This window comes from Lissotriton vulgaris, chromosome 7, assembly GCF_964263255.1.
Source record: "Lissotriton vulgaris chromosome 7, aLisVul1.2, whole genome shotgun sequence".
Classification (NCBI taxonomy): Eukaryota; Metazoa; Chordata; class Amphibia; order Caudata; family Salamandridae; genus Lissotriton; species Lissotriton vulgaris.
Genome location: NC_141695.1, coordinates 239,316,987 through 239,336,254, shown reverse-complemented (window position 1 = coordinate 239,336,254; position 19,268 = coordinate 239,316,987). Strand labels below are relative to the sequence as shown.

The window sequence follows — 19,268 nt, the reverse complement described above, 5'->3', positions numbered from 1 at the left end:
AGTTGCCGTAAGTTAACAAGGGCCGGGACTAAGTGCATGGTGTGTGCCAGGGCCTGTAAATCAAATGTTGCAAAACTGGTTGTCCCACCCACATGAGTAGCACTGTAAATGTGTCTCAGATCTACCACTGTAGTGCCGTGCACGCAGTTTGTAACTGCCATGTAGTCCTGACAAGTGCACCCACTTGCCAGGCCCAAACATTCCCTTTCCTTACATGTACGGCAACCCTAAGGTAGGCCCAAGGTACCCCCATGGGCGGAGTGCAGTTAATTTGAAAGGTAGGACATCTACTAGTGTGGGTGTGACATGTCCTGATAGTCAAATACTGTGTATTTCATTTTTCTGTATTGAAAGGCTATCTGTCCCATAGTCTTGTCATTGGGGTTGCAATGCAATAATTTTACCTGTGTAACTTTCCATAGGGACAAGATAGGAAAATGAAGTTTAGACTCTCTGAACTCAGAATTTATTAGCATGCCTTTTGGTAAAAGTGGTTTTTAAATCCTGTGTTTGAAAATGCCACTTTTAGAAAGCGGGCATTTTCTAACTTTACCATTCTGTGTGTCTCTGGCTGTCTGTGCATTCAGCGTCTGGTGTGTGAGTGACAGGATCTGAGATGTGCATTCACTCTAGACAGTCACTGAGGGCGGTTGAGGTGTACCCTGCCTTGCCTGGGTGACTCATCACAGGGCTGAATTGCCCTGGTCTGCATTCAGAGTGGTGGGAGGAGTTGTGCTTACACTTCAATAGGCCTTTTGCACAAAGCTGTCCCCCCCTGTGGTCATGCTGCACCAGTGAGGGCAGAACTGGTTTGAACTGGGTGCAGAGACCCTGGCCACAAAGAGAACAAAGACATTTTGGGGTATACATTTTGCATCTAAAACACCAGGACTTTAAATTACATCAAGGAACAAGAAGACCCTACCAAGAAGAAGAGCTGAAGAGCTGTAAGAAGTAGTACTCCCCCTTTACTGTGTGCTGTGTGGGGTTGGCCTGCAATTGCTGCTTCTGTCTATGGTAGAGGAAAAGAACTGACCCCTTTTGTCCTGCTGTGGTATCCTGCTTTTGAAGAAACCCCAAGGGGTTGCGTGTGCTGGTCTCCTGTTAGAAGTCCCAGAGATATATATATATTGTAACGTTACACCTTACGGATTTATTTTGTATCATACCCATGTAATGGATAGAACACCATTCCAAAATGGCGCCCGCAGTGGTGCACAGGTTTGTTGTCCTATGTCAGTGTCAATACCTGTGAACAACTATACTTAACTTGCTGTTTATAAGTCACGAGTGACACACTGACGAAGGCTTACGCCGAAACGCGTCTGTGCTTTTTTGTTTCCCGAAATTAAAATTCACCGTGATACCTCTCAGTCCACGAGTGCTGCCTCTTTCTTGAAAACTAAGAAGAGTTCTGAGTGCAATGTTATGCGGTTTCCCGCGAGCCGCTAGCAGCACCCCTTCGTGAGTACACAGTCATACGTGGGAGTCGAGCGTTTCCGAGGAGTAGTTATGCTGTGCACCGTTGTAGCCGCTGGACTGTCACTTAAGGAGTATAACGAATCCGGCAAGGGCGCCGACGTAAGGAGAGCGCTGGATTGCTTCTGGAGCCCCTGGCGGAAGATGCGCTAGCCAGTGAGCCGATTCTCTTTCCCTTCTTTTACGTATGAGCGTGAAAACATAGCGGTATTGACAACAGAACGTCCGTAGTACTGAGAAATCTCAAGGTGTAAGGGAACTATGCACTAAAGTTGCTGAACAGTAAATGTGCAACTGCTACAAGAAATAGCTTGTTTTCCGATACAGAGTGCACTAATGCAGCAAAAGATATGTTTAAGCGTAAGGGAATGCCCACGCAGGCGACAACTACAACAACACCGGAAGAAGCACCACAGGATCGAAAACTGAAAGAAACAATCACCAAGTTGGAGAGACTCCATGAGCGCGAAGTACGCAAATGGTGGGAGGCCACAAGCTTAACAAACTACGTGGAAGAGAAGAGAGTACAGAGGGGTCTGAAAGTCCTTACGGTACACTCCTACGAACACCCGGATCACCAATTGCTCACGGACTGGTTCGAGCACACTGCCTCCTACTGCGAAGGCACTCCGAAAATCCTTGTAAAGTATGCCTGGAGCGATAGGGGGAAAACGTTGGCAGAAATGGATCTGATTAATGAGGAGCTGGAGAAAGAAGTGGATCCTGGGAAGAAAGTACTAATATCCCAGATGAAAGACCAGATGAAGGCAAGGCTCGCAAAATACAAACAGATAATAAGAACGCGCAAGCAAGAGAAATACGAGCGCGATGCCAACGATTATTATACGGGACGCGTATTAACGTACTTCAAGAAATATGATGCTCCCCGCAAGGCTCTCCAGAAAGTGACTGTGACCACCACTGCAGGTGCAACGCCAGAAACAGAGCCTGCCACCTCAGAGTCTGATCTCAATGAAAATGAGTCTGGAGATGAACAACGAAGGCATAGTGACCCGGGAATTCAAGATGCATTGTTTGCCACACAAGGGGCCCGACCCAAGAGAACTCCTTTTCAGGAGGAGTACGAAGTCATCAAAAAGTCCTGGCTGCGTGGCGGCAAGAACAAACCGCCAGATGTAGAAGCCACATCGACAGCAACAAGAGGAGGACGACGAGGAGGGCAGGCGGCGGGAAGAGGAGGCAGAGGCAATGCAAGAACCTCCCATTGGTCCAACCGCCAGGCGAACAAGAAACAAGGAGTATTGACCACCGAGATCCCAGTAGTCAAGCCAATCTGAGAGTAGTCAATCTAACATCTAAAAAATTGACTGATGCAGAAATTGAAGTTCTGAGCCTGGGTCTCACATTCTGTCCAACTAATGACCTTGAATATACACAGACGAGAATAGATCTGTTCCGCTTTACTAGAAAGTTGAAGCTCCATAAACACTTCAAACTACGTCCCTATCTAAAAAACAGCAATAAAAAAGGCACCAGAATGACTGAAACAGATTCCCTCAGTAGCAGAGATCTACCAGCTATTGAGACACTCGAAGACCTACGTTCAAAACAAGAACATGAACAAGAACATGACATTGAAAATCTAACCATCGCACAACGAGCTATCCTCCAAGGAGTCGAGAAAGAAAGAGAGGAAAGCATGTTCAAACCTGTATCAACTTTTGTGCCACAATCGCCATGGGACGCCGTGGATGTATTCACAGAGGCCATGAAGAAGGACCTTGTAACGTACAGAAAAGCGGAACATCGTACTTCAGCGAAGAACATCACTGAATGCAAACGCCAAGCGCTGAGGGGTTTGATCAACGACAAATCCTTGGTGATCAAGCCCTCTGACAAGGGGGGAAACGTGGTATTAATGAGTAGAGATCAATACAAAGAAGAAGCATTGAGACAACTTGCAGATAGGAACTTCTATATGGAATGTACAAATGCAGTATACCAAACTAGTATCACTCAATATGAGACACTAATACAAAAGTGGTACAACCTCAATATGCTTGGTAAAGATGAACATCTCTTCTTAAGAAACAATACCCCCATGATACCCACATTCTACCATCTCCCCAAATTACATAAGAACATTGAACACCCCCCTGGCCGTCCAATTATCTCTTCCATCGGCAGCTTAACAGAGAAGATGTCACGCTTTGTTGATAACATTCTGTTCCCTTTGGTGATAAAGTTAAAATCTTACATAAGGGACACCAAAGACTTTTTTACAAAAATCCAGGAGTTAACATGGGATCCTGGATACCTGCTGATGGTCTTAGACATTACCAGCTTATACACATGTATAGATCATAAGCAAGGTCTAGAAGCTGTTAAGTATTCTTTGGAACAACGCCAAATGAGGTTCGCTAGACATAATGAAATGATCACTGAGTTCATAGAGTTTTGTCTGACGCACAATATTTTCCTCTTTGAGGATCAACTATATATCCAAACATCAGGGACGGCAATGGGCACCTGCTTCGCCCCCAGCTATGCAAACTTGTTCGTTGGCTGGTGGGAGAAGCGCCCGCAGTGGTACACAGGGGTGTTGTCCTATGTCAGTGTCAATACCTGTGAACAACTATACTTAACTTGCTGTTTGTAAGTCACGAGTGACACACTGACGAAGGCTTACGCCGAAACGCGTCTGTGCTTTTTTGTTTCCCGAAATTAAAATTCACCGTGATACCTCTCAGTCCACGAGTGCTGCCTCTTTCTTGAAAACTAAGAAGAGTTTCGAGCGCAATATATATATATATATATATATATATATATTCACTGAAAAAACCATAGGTTATAGACCATATATAGTTAGGAATTCGCATTTACAAAACCTTATTTTACTCACACAAAACCATTGAAATTCCATATATAGTTAGTTGCACTAACTATATATCGCGCACCCGCAATCCACTGCTGATGATGTCACATATTATTATCCAGTATTCCACGAGGAGGAGCGGCAGAGAACGGGGGCCATATCAAAGGCACCGTTGCATTAACACGCTATTGAAAACCCCACTGAAGCCGGATACTTTACCGAGCGTTCAGACCCCCCTTCCCTTCCGGAGTTCCCCCGAGGGGTCCGGAATTCTTATCCTTATTGACTTGCCCTAGTGACAGTGATGACCAGACATTCCGGGGGGACTTGGATCAGCATTCCACTTGGAATCAAGTACAAAGCATCTTGCAGGTACACACTGTGACCTACCATGACTGTCCTTTAAACTGTTTTCGAAGAAGTACGACCTCGAGAAATACCGCACGGACTAGATTGTCTAGTACATGCCCTGATGAAATTCCCAAGGCACGAATGGGAATGAAACGCGTTGGCTGTGCCGCTGTACATGAAAATAAAGAATACTTTTATAAATAAGAACCGAAGATCTACAATTCTTTTTGGACTTTCTTACACTATTGACTTCACTGTGTGCGCCTCTCTGCTCTTACATAACTATTGGTCTGATATACATCCTTGGCAGCGGATGGTGAGAGTAGTCGCACCGCCTAATAATTCTGAAACAGACGAAGTGGATGTGCGAAACCTTGGTCAGCTGCTGGTTGCTTCTGTCCATTGATGTCACATATTACATCATTCATGACATGGTCAGTGACATCACTGATGACATCACTGATGACATCTCAAATGACATCACTGATGACATCTCAAATGACATCACTGATGACATCTCATTTGACATTACTGATCACATCACTGATGATATCATTCATGTGATAATACGATGAACCTCTTCAGACTCTAATATAACCTTAGATACAATCAGTGTAAACAGACAATCACAGACTGTCACTCATCCATGGAGTTACTCACACACCTAGTCAGTCATGCAAAGAATCAATCACACCTCCATTTCCTCAACTATACAGTTATACAAACTTTACTTATTCAAACATATACTAACACATATTTACTCTCTTATACAATCCCTGATACAAGTTCACAATGATCCATACAGCCACTCACACATTCACTGGCTCTTATGCACAGTTATTTATATATGTCAACTCTCACATGTACTGTGTTTTACATATGTACTTACTTTGACATGTAGCACTGAGATATCCATTCACTCACCAATACACTCATGCACACAGTCAACCGCCCATACAGCTGTTTCCACATGCACTTTTGAAACCATACATCTAGTGAATCAACTGCTCACACATCTATGCACAGATTCATACACCTCCCAGCCACCCACACACACACTCAGTCTCCCATACAAATACTTGGGCAACCAATCAATAACCCATATAGTTACTCATATAGCTACTTATCAACACATGCAACAGTTTACAGAACAACAGACATAATGATGCACAAATTAAGACAGTTTAGTCACTAACCCATGCACTCAGTGAGACACATTTAATCACTCACTCATACAGTCATTCATGTACTTACTAAATCCTTCATCCAGACACTTATACATCCACTCATTCTTCAATATGTAAGACATATTTTAACTTTACAGAAACATACAGTCACTGGATGTTGTCATCAGTGATGTCATTTGAGATGTCATCAGTGATGTCATCAGTGATGTCACTGACCATGTCATGAATGATGTAATATGTGACATCATCAGCAGTGGATTGCGGGTGCGCGATATATAGTTAGTGCAACTAACTATATATGGAATTTCAATGGTTTTGTGTGAGTAAAATAAGGTTTTGTAAATGCGAATTCCTAACTATATATGGTCTATAACCTATGGTTTTTTCAGTGAATTTTCGAGGTTTTGTAAATGCTAATTCCTAACTATACATGGTCTATAACCTATGGTTTTTTCAGTGAATTTTCAAGGTTTTGTAAATGCTAATTCCTAACTATATATGGTCTATAGCCTATGTTTTTTTCAGTGAATATATATATACATACATATATAAACATATATCATCTGTATATCTATATAAATACAAACATAAATGCATGCATACATATACTTATATGCATACAGATGCATGTTATTTACATGAAAGTTGAAAAAACACTAATAAAAGCAAAGCTAAAAAGCCACCTCATTACAAACAGAATGGCTTTAACTTAAACGAGGGCGAGATCTATTGCATTTTCAATGCTTGTTTACTTTGGTTCCATCAAGAAGGCATTCAGATGTGTCACACATTTGCCATAAATTCTGAATGTTAGCACTCTAGTTGCACATTAGATTACTGTAGTAAAGCTACTGCTCACCAGGGACGTCTGCTGCTGGTATTCAAAGTGCATGTTTCAGTCTGCATGTCAGAATTTTTTTACTGAAATAGAAGAGGATTTGAGAAGTCACTCAAAATGATCCCTAATTTTTCTTTCTGAAGCACTAATCATACTTTCTATGGCAAAATTAACCCCCTCATGTTGTTCCTTTTTAAATTGAGTGTTTTCAGACTTACCACTTCATTCCAATCAAGATGGCTTCTGGTGTGCCATACTTTTGTCATAAGTAAGACTGTTAGCGCTCTAGTTGTTCTTTAGAACACTCTGGGACATTCTGTCATTGGGCTATACTTGGGGTACATCTGGGTGATATTTGGGCTACATTTAGGCTCTTTTGTCTCTGGTGGCCATCTTGGGAGACTGTATGTCAGAATTTTTTAATGAAATTGAAGAGGGTTTGAGAAGTCACTCAAAATGTGCCCTAATTTTTCTTTCTGCAGCATTAATCATAATTCATATGGCAAAATATACCCCCTCATTTTGTTCCTTTTTAAATTAAATGTTGTAAGAGTTACCACTTTATTCCAATCAAGATGGCTTCAGGTGTGCCATACCTTTGTAATAAGTAGGACTGTTAGCGCTCTAGTTGTTCTTTAGAACACTCTGGGACATTCTGTCATTAGGCTATACTTGGGCTACATCTGGGTGATATTTGGGCTACATTTGGGCTCTTTTGTCTCTGGTGGCCATTTTGGGAGACTGCATGTCAGAATTTTTTAATGAAATAGAAGAGGATTTGAAAAGTCACTCAAAATGTGCCCTAATTTTTCTTTCTGCAGCATTAATCATAATTCATATGGCAAAATATACCCCCTCATTTTGTTCCTTTTTAAATTAAATGTTGTAAGAGTTACCACTTTATTCCAATCAAGATGGCTTCAGGTGTGCCATACCTTTGTAATAAGTAGGACTGTTAGCGCTCTAGTTGTTCTTTAGAACACTCTGGGACATTCTGTCATTGGGCTATACTTGGGCTACATCTGGGTGATATTTGGGCTACATTTGGGCTCTTTTGTCTCTGGTGGCCATTTTGGGAGACTGCATGTCAGAATTTTTTAATGAAATAGAAGAGGATTTGAAAAGTCACTCAAAATGTGCCCTAATTTTTCTTTCTGCAGCACTAATAATACCTTCTATTGCATAATATACCCCCTCATTTTGTTCCTTTTTAAATTAAATGTTTTAAGAGTTACCACTTTATTCCCATCACGATGGCTCCAGGTGTTCTATACCTTTGTAATAAGTAGGACTGTTAGCGCTCTAGTTGTTCTTTAGAGCACTCTGGGACATTCTGTCATTGGGCTATACTTGGGCTACATCTGGGTGATATTTGGGCTACATTTGGGCTCTTTTGTCTCTGGTGGCCATTTTGGGAGACTGCATGTCAGAATGTTTTAATGAAATAGAAAAGGATTTGAGAAGTCACTCAAAATGTGGCCTAATTTTTCATTCTGCAGCACTAATCATACTTTCTATGGCAAAATATACCCCCTCATGTTGTTTCTTTTTAAATTAAATGTTTTAAGAGTTACCACTTTATTCCAATCAAGATGGCTTCAGGTGTGCCATACCTTTGTAATAAGTAGGACTGTTAGCGCTCTAGTTGTTCTTTAGAACACTCTGGGACATTCTGTCATTGGGCTATACTTGGGCTACATCTGGGTGATATTTGGGCTACATTTGGGCTCTTTTGTCTCTGGTGGCCATTTTGGGAGACTGCATGTCAGAATGTTTTAATGAAATAGAAAAGGATTTGAGAAGTCACTCAAAATGTGCCCTAATTTTTCATTCTGCAGCACTAATCATACTTTCTATGGCAAAATATACCCCCTCATGTTGTTTCTTTTTAAATTAAATGTTTTAAGAGTTACCACTTTATTCCAATCAAGATGGCTTCAGGTGTGCCATACCTTTGTAATAAGTAGGACTGTTAGCGCTCTAGTTGTTCTTTAGAACACTCTAGGAGGCTGCAGTAGAACACAAAGGAATCAACTGACAGTCTCTGTCCTTGTTGGATGTACATGTTTTACTGAGAATGTCAGACTTCATTTTCACATGACTGAGAAAGATAATGTGAATTTACAGAAAATATGCTTTCAGTTTAGCTTATAGATCCCCTTCCAAACCACTGTGGGAAAATCATGAGATATTAGTTTTCTTTCAAACAATATTCATGATATCACAGCAGAAGGTTTTTTCACATGGTAAAATCACCTTAGAACCCACCACAATTCCTAAAACGAGTATGGTACCATCAACAAATGATTTATAATGTAACTAAAGTCCTAAAACCCTCTATTAACTACAATGCTTTTTAATGAGGTGCTATCATGTATATTGGTCCCAAGATGGCTGCCAACACTCCTTGGATGAAGTGCTGACAGCCAATCAGATCAGATGTGTGGTTAGGCTCCGCCCAGATATATATCTTTTTATAAACCTAAATTACTCAAAATCCACTGGAGCACATATATTGAGACCTAGCAAAGGCACATCGGGCTAACAGTCCCTACAATTTTGCCAAGTTTCGTGCAAATCCATTCAGCCGTTCGAGCTAAAAGTGAGGCCAACCGCCCTATGGAAATTAACATGGGAAAAACGCGTTTTGGGACCCCCCTTTTTTCTCGGCCCCCCCTTGATGAAACCCCCCAAATTGTCAGGGGCTGCTCAGAAACAAAATGTTCCATTTTCCTGAAAATTTCAGCCAATTCCGTCCACAAACGCCAAAGTTATTAGACATAGAATTTTCAAAAATCCCGTAGAGAAAAAATCCTAACTATATATACCTACTGGCGACCGCCAGTAGGTAATACATATATATATATATATATATATATATATATATATATATATATATATATATATATATATATATATATATATTGACAGGAGGAGACAACACGTTCCGTGAGGCCCCGGTTGATTGAACGAATGAAGGGTCAATCATATATGAGGACTCACATGAGGAGTTTGTCCATTTTACCTCTACCTCAAAAGCTGGTATGAGAGACAGAGGCTGATTGAGGTCTACTAGAACCGTGTGTCCAACACTGGTGCTTTGACGAAGTGTCTGGCCCTGAAGTATTTGCCAAAAACCTCAGTGGCAAAGAAACATGTTGGCATTTGGTAATGGTATGCATGAATAGCAACCTGCCTATTTTAATTTGACAGATCACACTTAGTGAATTAATAAAGTGATTGCGATGAGAGTGTGCCTGCCAATTTTAATCACTTTCTGGTCACAACGTGGAGTGTGATCGTCTGTCACTTCACTGCACCTACACTTTTCTGCTTTATCTTTCTTTAGGCACTTTTTCTTTTTGGACAAAATGACCACAGATGATGAGAAAAGTGGGCATATCCGTTGGTGGTGCGCCTGTGATGGGTCATTTTGTCCTCACACTTTTTTGCACAATAATTGTGTTTCATACGGTTTCCTGCTTATTCAGGAAAACATTTTGGTACTGAATGTATTAGGAACTTGGGGAACAAGACTTCAGCTACCATCTGGTTCTTGTAGACTGTCTTTTGAAAAAAGGTTTTTAATAAGAGGCAGAAAAAACGTGCTGCACACTACCTCAAAAGCAATAAAGTAGAGGAGTAATTGTAATGTAGAAAACTACAGTAACATGCACACAGTATAATTGTAAAAGGGTTGCCTCAGAGACTGGGTCTTGGTGTATACATAACATGAAGTCTCAGAGATACAAAAGACTTCATGAAAAAGAAACCTGCAGGGGAAGAACTGGACTGCTCTACACCCTGTGTTCAAAATCAATGTACTAAAGAGCCCTGGTGCTTCCATTGCATTTTATGAAGTAGGCATGTTCTGGCTTTTATTGGAGCAGGAGAAAGGACTGAATTGTTCTGTTCACATTTTTCTAAACCGCACGTGGTGAGCGTTGTTTTTGTTTCCATCTGGGAGAAGAAACCTGCACCAGCACTTGTTGCCTAAAGGGAACGCTTTGTTATGAATTCAGCACATGGTGAATTCTTTTAGGCCATGCACTTTTTTTCTTGGACACTTCCCTGTGTTTCAGCGGGGAAAATAGGACTAAGTTCATGCTGGGATCAACGCATGGCTGCTCGCCAGCAGAGCCAGCACTCCCCCAGGCAACTAGGACTCCAGCGGGAGGTGTGGCCCCATGAGCTGCATGTGGTGGAGTATGCCACCACAGAGCCGGCCCGCCCCTTCAGCGAGGGAGAGCCGGAAGCAGCCACGGTAGGCCCCACTCCGAGTACCGCTGCCTGGGCCAGGCTTGTTGAGACCGGTCAAGATCTCCTAAGTGCTCCCTGAGGATGGCGGGACAGAGGCAGTTGCACCGCCTATCCAAGGGCACGTGCAACTGGCTGCACGATCATGGGCATTTGTCTGCCTGAGAAGCCTTCCAGGGAAAGTCCTCAATGGAGCCCTCCATGACTAAAGCTTGATTAAGTGTGATTTAGAGTTATGCCCCTAAAACAATGTTTTGCTGCAGTGGCGGCATAATAGGTACCATGATTGTTTTGATGATGTCGAAATAGCCCACCTGTTTATGGTGTTGTTTTGTGCACAACCATGGCAAAGTGAGTGATGATCTAGGATTGGTTACTTTAGTGACACTCCCTGCAATGTCAGGCCTAATGATTCGGATGATGTGGTGACAATTGCCACCGGTTGTTCGTTTACAAGGTGATACATGCATTCTAATGACCAGTGCATAGTGGCACAGTAATTCATGTTTTTGTGGTTTTAAGCGCTTATGTGCACCTCTATGACAAGCACCTAGTGGCACAGTGATTTATGTGATCTGGTCTAATGTGCTTTTCATACTATTAAGTAAATTGTGGTCTAATGTGTTTTATGAATACAAAGGATATTTATAAACTTGTGTGTAGTCTCTTTTGTGGTGTGCCTAGTGTGACACCTTTTGTGTGTGTGTGTGTGTATGAGTGTGTGTGTGTGTTTCTGTGTGTATGTGTATTGAGGAAACGCTTTACACATTAGCTCTAGGATAAGCCTGACTGCTCTGCCAAGCTACCAAGGGGGTGAGGATAGGTAATCTTGGTTGTGTAACTCCCTTACCCTGACTACAATGGTGGGTTCTGCCTGGCTTAGGTGTATAACTTAGCCAACCAGAAACCCCATATCTAACTGCAGGCATTTCCTCGATGCATATGGAGAGTGACAGCAGGAGGAGACGAAGGGTGTGAGCTGATTTGACCATCTTTGGTAAGGCTGCTTTTGGGTACTCAGTCCCACTCAAAACATACAGAACGTAGCAGCACTGTTCACTTCAGCACTGAGCTGTGACCTTTTCCTTCTTCCCAATTAGGTCAGGAATTGGTCTCTCTCCTCACACTTTCTCAGAAAATCTTCTAGCACTGAGATGACCACACTTCTCAGGAACTTTTCTAGCATTCAGAGGCAGGAACTCTACTAGCTAGCATTCAGAGGACCACACTTCTCAAGACCTCTTCTAGCATTCACAGGATTACACTTCTCCGGAACTTTCTTCTAGCATTCAGAGAATCACACTTCTCAGGAACTTTTCTAGCATTCAGAGGACCACACTTCTAAGGAACTCTTCGAGCATCAGAGGACCACACTTCTCGGGCACTCTTCTAGCATTCAGAAAACCACACTTCTCAGGAACTCTTCTAGCATTCAGAGGACCACACTCTCAATACCTCTTCTATCATTCAAAGGACCACACTTTCAGGAACTCTTCGAGCATTCAGAGGACCCCACTTCTCAGGAACTCTCTTCTAGCATTCAGCAAACCACACTTCTCAGGAACTCTTCTAGCATTCAGAGGACCACACTTCAGAGTACCACACTTCTCCAGACCTCTTCTAGCATTCAGACGACTACACTTCTCATGAACTCTTCTAGCATTCAGAGAACCACACTTCTCAGGAACTCTTCTAGTACACAAAGGAACACACTTCTCAAGAACACTTCTAGCATACAAAGTACCACACTTCTAAGGAACTCTTCTAGCACACAGAGGACTACACTTCTCAGGAACCCTTCTAGCATTCAGAGTACTAAACTTCTCAGGAAATCTTCTAGCATATAAAGGACACACTCTCAGAAGAGATTAGAATACAGATAGAACTGCCTGGTGGCAAAGATGATTATCTGACACTACAGCGAAAAAGACTGACTCCGTTGAGTGTTGGTCAGTCATCACCTGGATTAAGAGCAGTGCAGGGCACTTTTGAATACATGGGTAACTCTTCTGTCCATCAAGTCATGTTCTGTTTACAAAAAAACGGATCTCTAAGTCCCTTTGCAGAAGACAATTTTGAGTTTGAATAAGAGCGTACATAGTATTTCTTATCGGTATAAATCATGAGGTAATCTCAAATGTATGTCCATATGATTTAATATGTCCTTCTCAGGTGAATATTACGCACACCACCTACAACAACCTAATTCAAGACCATATCAAAGAGGGAGGAGCTGAAAGAAGACATTCAGTACATCTGCCATTTTCTTGTGCATATCCCCTCACTATCAACCTCACACCGCCCAGAGGAGTGACTCCAGTCCAGACGTGAGTAAAGATCGTAGGGTTTCAGGATGTCAAGGTTTTCTGTTAAATGTGTGTGTCTGATAAATCCTTGCTTAGTTCCTTGAGATGAATGCACTAAGGAACATATAGGGTCAGGTAAAATCACTCATCAAGGCTAGTGAGTCAGCACCATTCTCATTCTTGATTTGTGTTTTTCCTGATCAGATCACTCATTATTGTGTGTCTAATTGTCATACATTCCCAGTGAAATATAGCCGATTTCTCTCTTCACATTATCCAGGCGTCAGACTGGATTCAGACTTTTTTCCGTAAGCAGTACCCCAGCGCTGGTAGGTGGCATTGTTGGGCTCCATGAATCATTGACAACACCAAAAGTGGCGTGTGTGGTGCCTATATAAGCACCATCCCAGCGCACTGATGTCACTTTCGTCTTGCGACTTTCCACACCAGAAGCCTGGAGTCACGAGGAGTATGGACCACTACTGTGTGAAAATGTGGACCCTCAAAAGGGAAAAAGCCTCAAGTCTATAAATCAGTTTGCAGAGCAGGGAGGATGAGTGGATTGGTAAGGAATCTGCATCTGGAAAGAGATTCTACCAGATAAGGTGTTACCAAAGGTAAATAACTTGGCCATCTGATAGAGACTTCAAGCCACAGATTCCTTATCTTAGAATAGACACCCAAGTCATACCTCCCCGGAGGAGGGTCTGCAGAATGATTTCTCACTAAAAAGTCCTGTAGGCCTGAACTGGCAATTTCCCAAGTCAAGTCAAGTCAAGTCATAAAATTTGTATAGCGCACTACATACCCAGAGGGTTTCAAGGAGCTTAAGAAGGGGAGGGGGAATTATTTGTCAAATATCCACGTTTTAAGCTGCTTTCTGAACGTTAGGTGATTCTGGGTGAGGCGAAGGTAGGCGGGGAGTGAGTTCCATGTTTTGGCCGCCAGGTATGAAAAGGATCTGCCTCCCATGGTGGTCTTGTTGATGCGAGGTACAGTGGCGAAGGCTTGGCTGGAAGAGCGAAGTTGGCGGGAGGGGGTGTAGAAGGACAGTCGAGAGTTGAGGCAATCTGGTCCGATGTCGTAGAGTGATTTGTGTGCGTGGGTAAGCAGTCGGAAAGTGATCCTCTTATTGACGGGTAGCCAGTGGAGGTCTTTAAGGTGACCAGAGATGTGTTCGTTGCGTGGGATGTCTAATATGAGTCTGGCTGAGGCGTTTTGGATTCGTTGTAGTTTCTTCTGGAGTTTAGCGGTGGTGCCGGCGTAGAGGGTGTTTCCGTAGTCCAGTCGGCTCGTGACTAGAGCGTGGGTGACTGTTTTCCTTGTTTCGGAGGGGATCCAGCGAAATGTTTTTCTGAGCATGCGAAGAATGTTAAAGCAGGAAGAGGATACGGCGCTGACTTGTCTGTTCATTGAGAGTGAAGAGTCCAGGATGACGCCAAGGTTCCGTGCATGGTTTGTCGGGATGGGTGCTTTTCCAAGGGCTTCCGGCCACCAGGAGTCGTCCCATGCAGAGGGGGATGTGCCTAAGATGAGGACTTCTGTTTTGTCTGAGTTCAGTTTCAGACGGCTTTGTTTCATCCATTCAGCGACTTCTTTCATTCCTTCATGTAGGTTAGTTTTGGCGGTGCTGGGGTCCTTGGTGAGAGAGAGGATCAGTTGGGTGTCGTCCGCGTAAGAGATGATGTTGAGGTTGTGTTGGCGGGCGATGGCCGCAAGGGGGCTCATATATACGTTGAAGAGGGTGGGACTAAGAGAGGATCCTTGTGGTACGCCGCAGATGATTTCAGAGGCCTCGGACTTGTATGGTGGGAGGAGGACTCTCTGGGTTCTTCCGGTCAGGAACGAGGTGATCCATTCCAGTGCTTTTCCTTGGATTCCGATGTCTCTGAGGCGTTGTAAAAGGGTGCTGTGGCAGACTGTATCGAAGGCTGCGGAGAGGTCGAGGAGGATGAGGGCGACTGTGTCTCCATTGTCCAGTAGAGTTCGAATGTCGTCTGTTGCTGCGATGAGGGCGGTCTCAGTGCTGTGTTTAGCTCGGAAGCCAGATTGTGAGGGGTCCAGTGATTTGTTGGCTTCGAGGAAGGCGGCGAGTTGGTTGTTGACGGCTTTCTCGATGACTTTGGCCGGGAATGGAAGAAGTGAGATGGGGCGGTAGTTTTTGAGTTCGGTGGGGTCCGCTGTTGGTTTTTTCAGAAGGGCGGTGAGTTCAGCATGTTTCCAGTTTTCTGGGAAGGTAGCGGAGTTGAAGGAGCAGTTGATGACGTCTCGGAGGTGCGGAGCTATGACGGAGTCTGCTTTGTTGAAGATGTGGTGAGGGCATGGGTCTGTGGGGGATCCGGAGTGGATGGAATTCATCAGGCGGATGGTGTCTTCAGTGGAGATTGGGTTCCAGGCGTTAAGGGTGTTAACGGGGGGAAGATGGTCAGCAGATGGTAGGGTGGGTTGGCTTCCGGGGTGGTTGTCAAAGCTGTTGTGGATGTCAGCAATCTTGTTGTGGAAGAATGAGGCTAGGGAGTCGCAGAGGGATTGAGAGGGGGTGATGTCGTTGGAGTTGGCCGAGGGGTTGGAAAATTCCTTGACGATGTTGAAAAGTTCCTTGCTGTTGTGGGCGTTGTTGTCAAGTCGATCCTTGAATGCTGTTTTCTTGGCCTTTTGGATTAGTTGGTGGTGGGTGCGGGTGGCGCTTTTGAAGGCGTCCTTGTTGCTGGTGGATGGATCTTTTTTCCAGGTCTTTTCAAGGGAGCGGCACAGTTTCTTGGACTTCTTGAGGTCGTCGTTGAACCATGAGGCCTTCTTGTTGCCGAGTTTGTGTTGACGTTTTTTCAGTGGTGCTAAGGTGTCGGCGGTGTTGGATAACCAAATGGTGAGGTTGGAGGCGGCTTCGTTGGCGTTAGAAGAGAGGGCCGGGGAGGTTCGAAGGAGCGATGTGGAGATCTGATCCGAGGTGATTTTGTTCCAGTTTCTTTGTAGAGTTGGTTGGGGGTGGATGATGGGTTTCGGCTTGTTGTAGGTGAAGTGAACGCAGCTGTGGTCAGTCCAGAGGAGATCCGTGGTGTGGCTGAAGGAGACATGGTTGCTGGAGTTGAAGATGGGGTCGAGTGTGTGACCTGCGATGTGGGTGGGGGAAGTGACCAGTTGGTTAAGTCCGAGGTTGGCGAGGTTGTCTAAGAGGGTGGCGGTGTTGTGGTCGTTGGTCTTTTCAAGGTGGAAGTTGAGGTCTCCTAGAAGGATGTAGTCTTTGGAGGAGAGCGCGTGTGGGGTGATGAAGTCCGTGATGTCTTCACTGAATTTAGCGCGGGGTCCTGGTGGTCTGTAAAGGAGGGTGCCTCTGAGTGTGGTCTTGGGGTCGATGAGGATCTGGAAGTGAAGGTGTTCGGAGTTGGCGAGGTTGGCGTCAGAGCTAGTTGTGATGCGGGTTGATTTCTTATGGACGATAGCGATTCCTCCTCCTGTGTGGTCGGTGCGATCCTTGCGTGTGATCTTATAGTCATCAGGGATAGCGATGGCGATGTCAGGGGCGGAGGAAGCGTTCATCCAAGTTTCCGTTAGGAAGGCGACGTCTGGAGAGATGGTGTCTAGTAGATTCCATAGGTCGATGGCGTGTCTGTGGATCGAGCGGGTGTTGAGGAGGATGCATTGTAGGTGGTTGGGGTCGGGAATCTGTGGTGTGGATGTAGCGGAGATGTTGTCGGTGCCGCTGAATTTGCAGGAGTAGCATGAGAAAGGTCCATGGGTGTGACCAGGAGTCATGTGGACATGACTCTCCAGGGAGAAGGGCTTGGTAAACTTGTGCAGAGATGCCCACAATGCTGTCCTGGACCAGAACTCTGCATGCTAACGCATTGGTCGCAGCTTTGTGTCTGGTGGAATAAGCAAGCAGACCCTCCACCCATAACTCTTTTGTGGTAGAGAGACAATGCTCTTTTTGTGTCAAGCTGGTGCAGTTGCTCCTCTTCCTTAGAGTTAAAAGGTGAAGCTTAAAAGATCGGCAGTGTGATGGTCTGGTCTCCATAAAAGGAAGTGATCACTTTTGGTAGTGCAAAGAACCAGATTTTCTGGGAAGATGTTGAGGCACAGAGGCTTAGATGACAAGAACTTGAGCTCACTGACCCGCCGAGTAGATGTTATTGGTACTAGAAAGGCCATCTTGATAGTAAGGAGCCTAATAGGACAATTTTTTATCAGCTTGAAAGAAGCTAACAACAGGAAATTCAGAATAAAATTTAGATCCCACTGACGCATGATGAAGATGGAAACATGTTGGAGTACTTTTAGAAGCCTATGTACAATAGGGGACTTGAAAAGGGATGGCTGATCTGGCAACCGCAAAAATGCAGAGATGGCAGAAGAGATGGCCTCTGTTATGGTGCCCAAAGGTGCCCTGGTAGGCAAGAGAAAGACTAAACTGAAGGACCTGAGAAAGGAGGGCAGAAAGGGGTCAACCTGATTTTCTGCACACTATGCCATAAACGTGCCCCAACGGCTGGTGTATACTGTCTTGGTAGAGGAAGATGTCAGCTGCCAAGATGCCATTACAGACTTCAGGTGGAATATCAAAAGCTGTCAACTGTTGCCACTCAATCTCTACGCTTGAAGGCAGTGCATTGACAGGTTTGAGTGGAGAACCCTCCCCTGCTACTGTTACAGAAGATGCTCCCAAAGGGGCAGCCTGATCAGAGGACCAATGGGCATGCTTAGCTGCTCTGGATACCAGACTCTCCAAGTCACGTCAGGAACCACAAGGATGAATTGAACCTGCTTGTTCCAGATCTACTTCAGAACTCTGGGAAGGAATGGTATGGGCAGAAAGGCATACAGGATGCCTGAATGTGACTCATGACAAAAAGCATCACCAAGCTTGAGTCGCCTTGGGAACTCTAGTGTATTGAACTACTGCTGACATTGCATTTTCTTGGTGGTGGCCAACAGATCTAACCAAGGTTCTCCCCAATGCTAAAAGAGACCTGCCCCACATCTAGATGGAGATGCCTTTCATGATCCGCTAGGTACCTTTGGCTGAGTTTGTCTGCTCTGGCATTCAGCGATCTTGCCAGGTCTCAAACCACCAGTGAAATGCCTTGACGTTTCAGCCAAGCCCAGAGATGCAGAGTCTCTTGTCAAAGGGTCCATGACCCCATCCCTCCTGGTTTGTTGCAGTGCCACATGGCTGTGTTGTTGTCAATGAACACCTGCACTAGCATCCCCTTAATGGAGGGTAGAAAGGCTTTCAACGCCAGTCAGATCGCTTGAAGCTTCGAGAGGTTGATGTGGAGTCACGTGGCCACCCCAAGCCATGACTGACACATCTATCTCTACTATTAGATCTGGTTGAGGAAGGGAGAGGGGTATGCCGTTGACCGTATTATGGTTTGTTAACCACCATTGTTGATCTTTTGCAGTGCCCTCCGAGATCTGGACCATGGCAGAGAGTTTCCAATGATACTGTCCCCTCTGGAACTTCGTATTCGCTGCAGATCCCAGATATGTCAGCGAGCAAGTTTCACAAGCAGGAGGTCATGAGGCCTAACAGTCTCACCAAAATCCAGAGTAGAGGCTGAAACATCGTATTATAGCCTGAATATCCTGGGCTCGCCATTAGGGAGGATAAGCCCAAAACTGCACTGTGTATAGAACAGCTCAGATGAAAGGTAGTGTTTGACAAGTGGGTCAGGTGGGACTTCTGCAAATTGATAGTGAACCCCAGAGAGTGCAGGTGGGAGACGACTGCCTGGAAAGAGTCTGCCTTCAACATCCAGTCATCAATATAGGGGAAGACTGACACCCCTGATCTCCAGAGATGAGCTGCAAGCACTGCCCTCACCTTGGTGAACACCCAAGGGGTACTGGCAAGGCCAAAGGGAGCACTGTCAACTTAAAATTCTCTTGGGCTACCATGAACCGCAGGTAACATCTGTGGGCAGGCAGGACAGGGATGTGGAAGTAAGCATCTTGCAAGTCCAATGCTACCATCCATTCTCTCTGGACCATGGCAGACGGGACATGATGGGCGT

At 44.6% G+C, this 19,268-nt stretch overlaps 1 protein-coding gene across 1 annotated transcript in view; it reads left to right on the top strand.

Annotated features, from left to right (window-relative positions):
• LOC147701284 (alpha-tectorin-like) overlaps positions 1–19,268 on the top strand; it is a 550,081-nt gene that overhangs the window by 384,987 nt on the left and 145,826 nt on the right. The window contains exon 18 of the mRNA XM_086930016.1: positions 13,121–13,275. Within this exon, the coding sequence (XP_086786142.1) occupies positions 13,121–13,275 (155 nt within the window). The remainder of the gene's footprint in view (positions 1–13,120; positions 13,276–19,268) is intronic.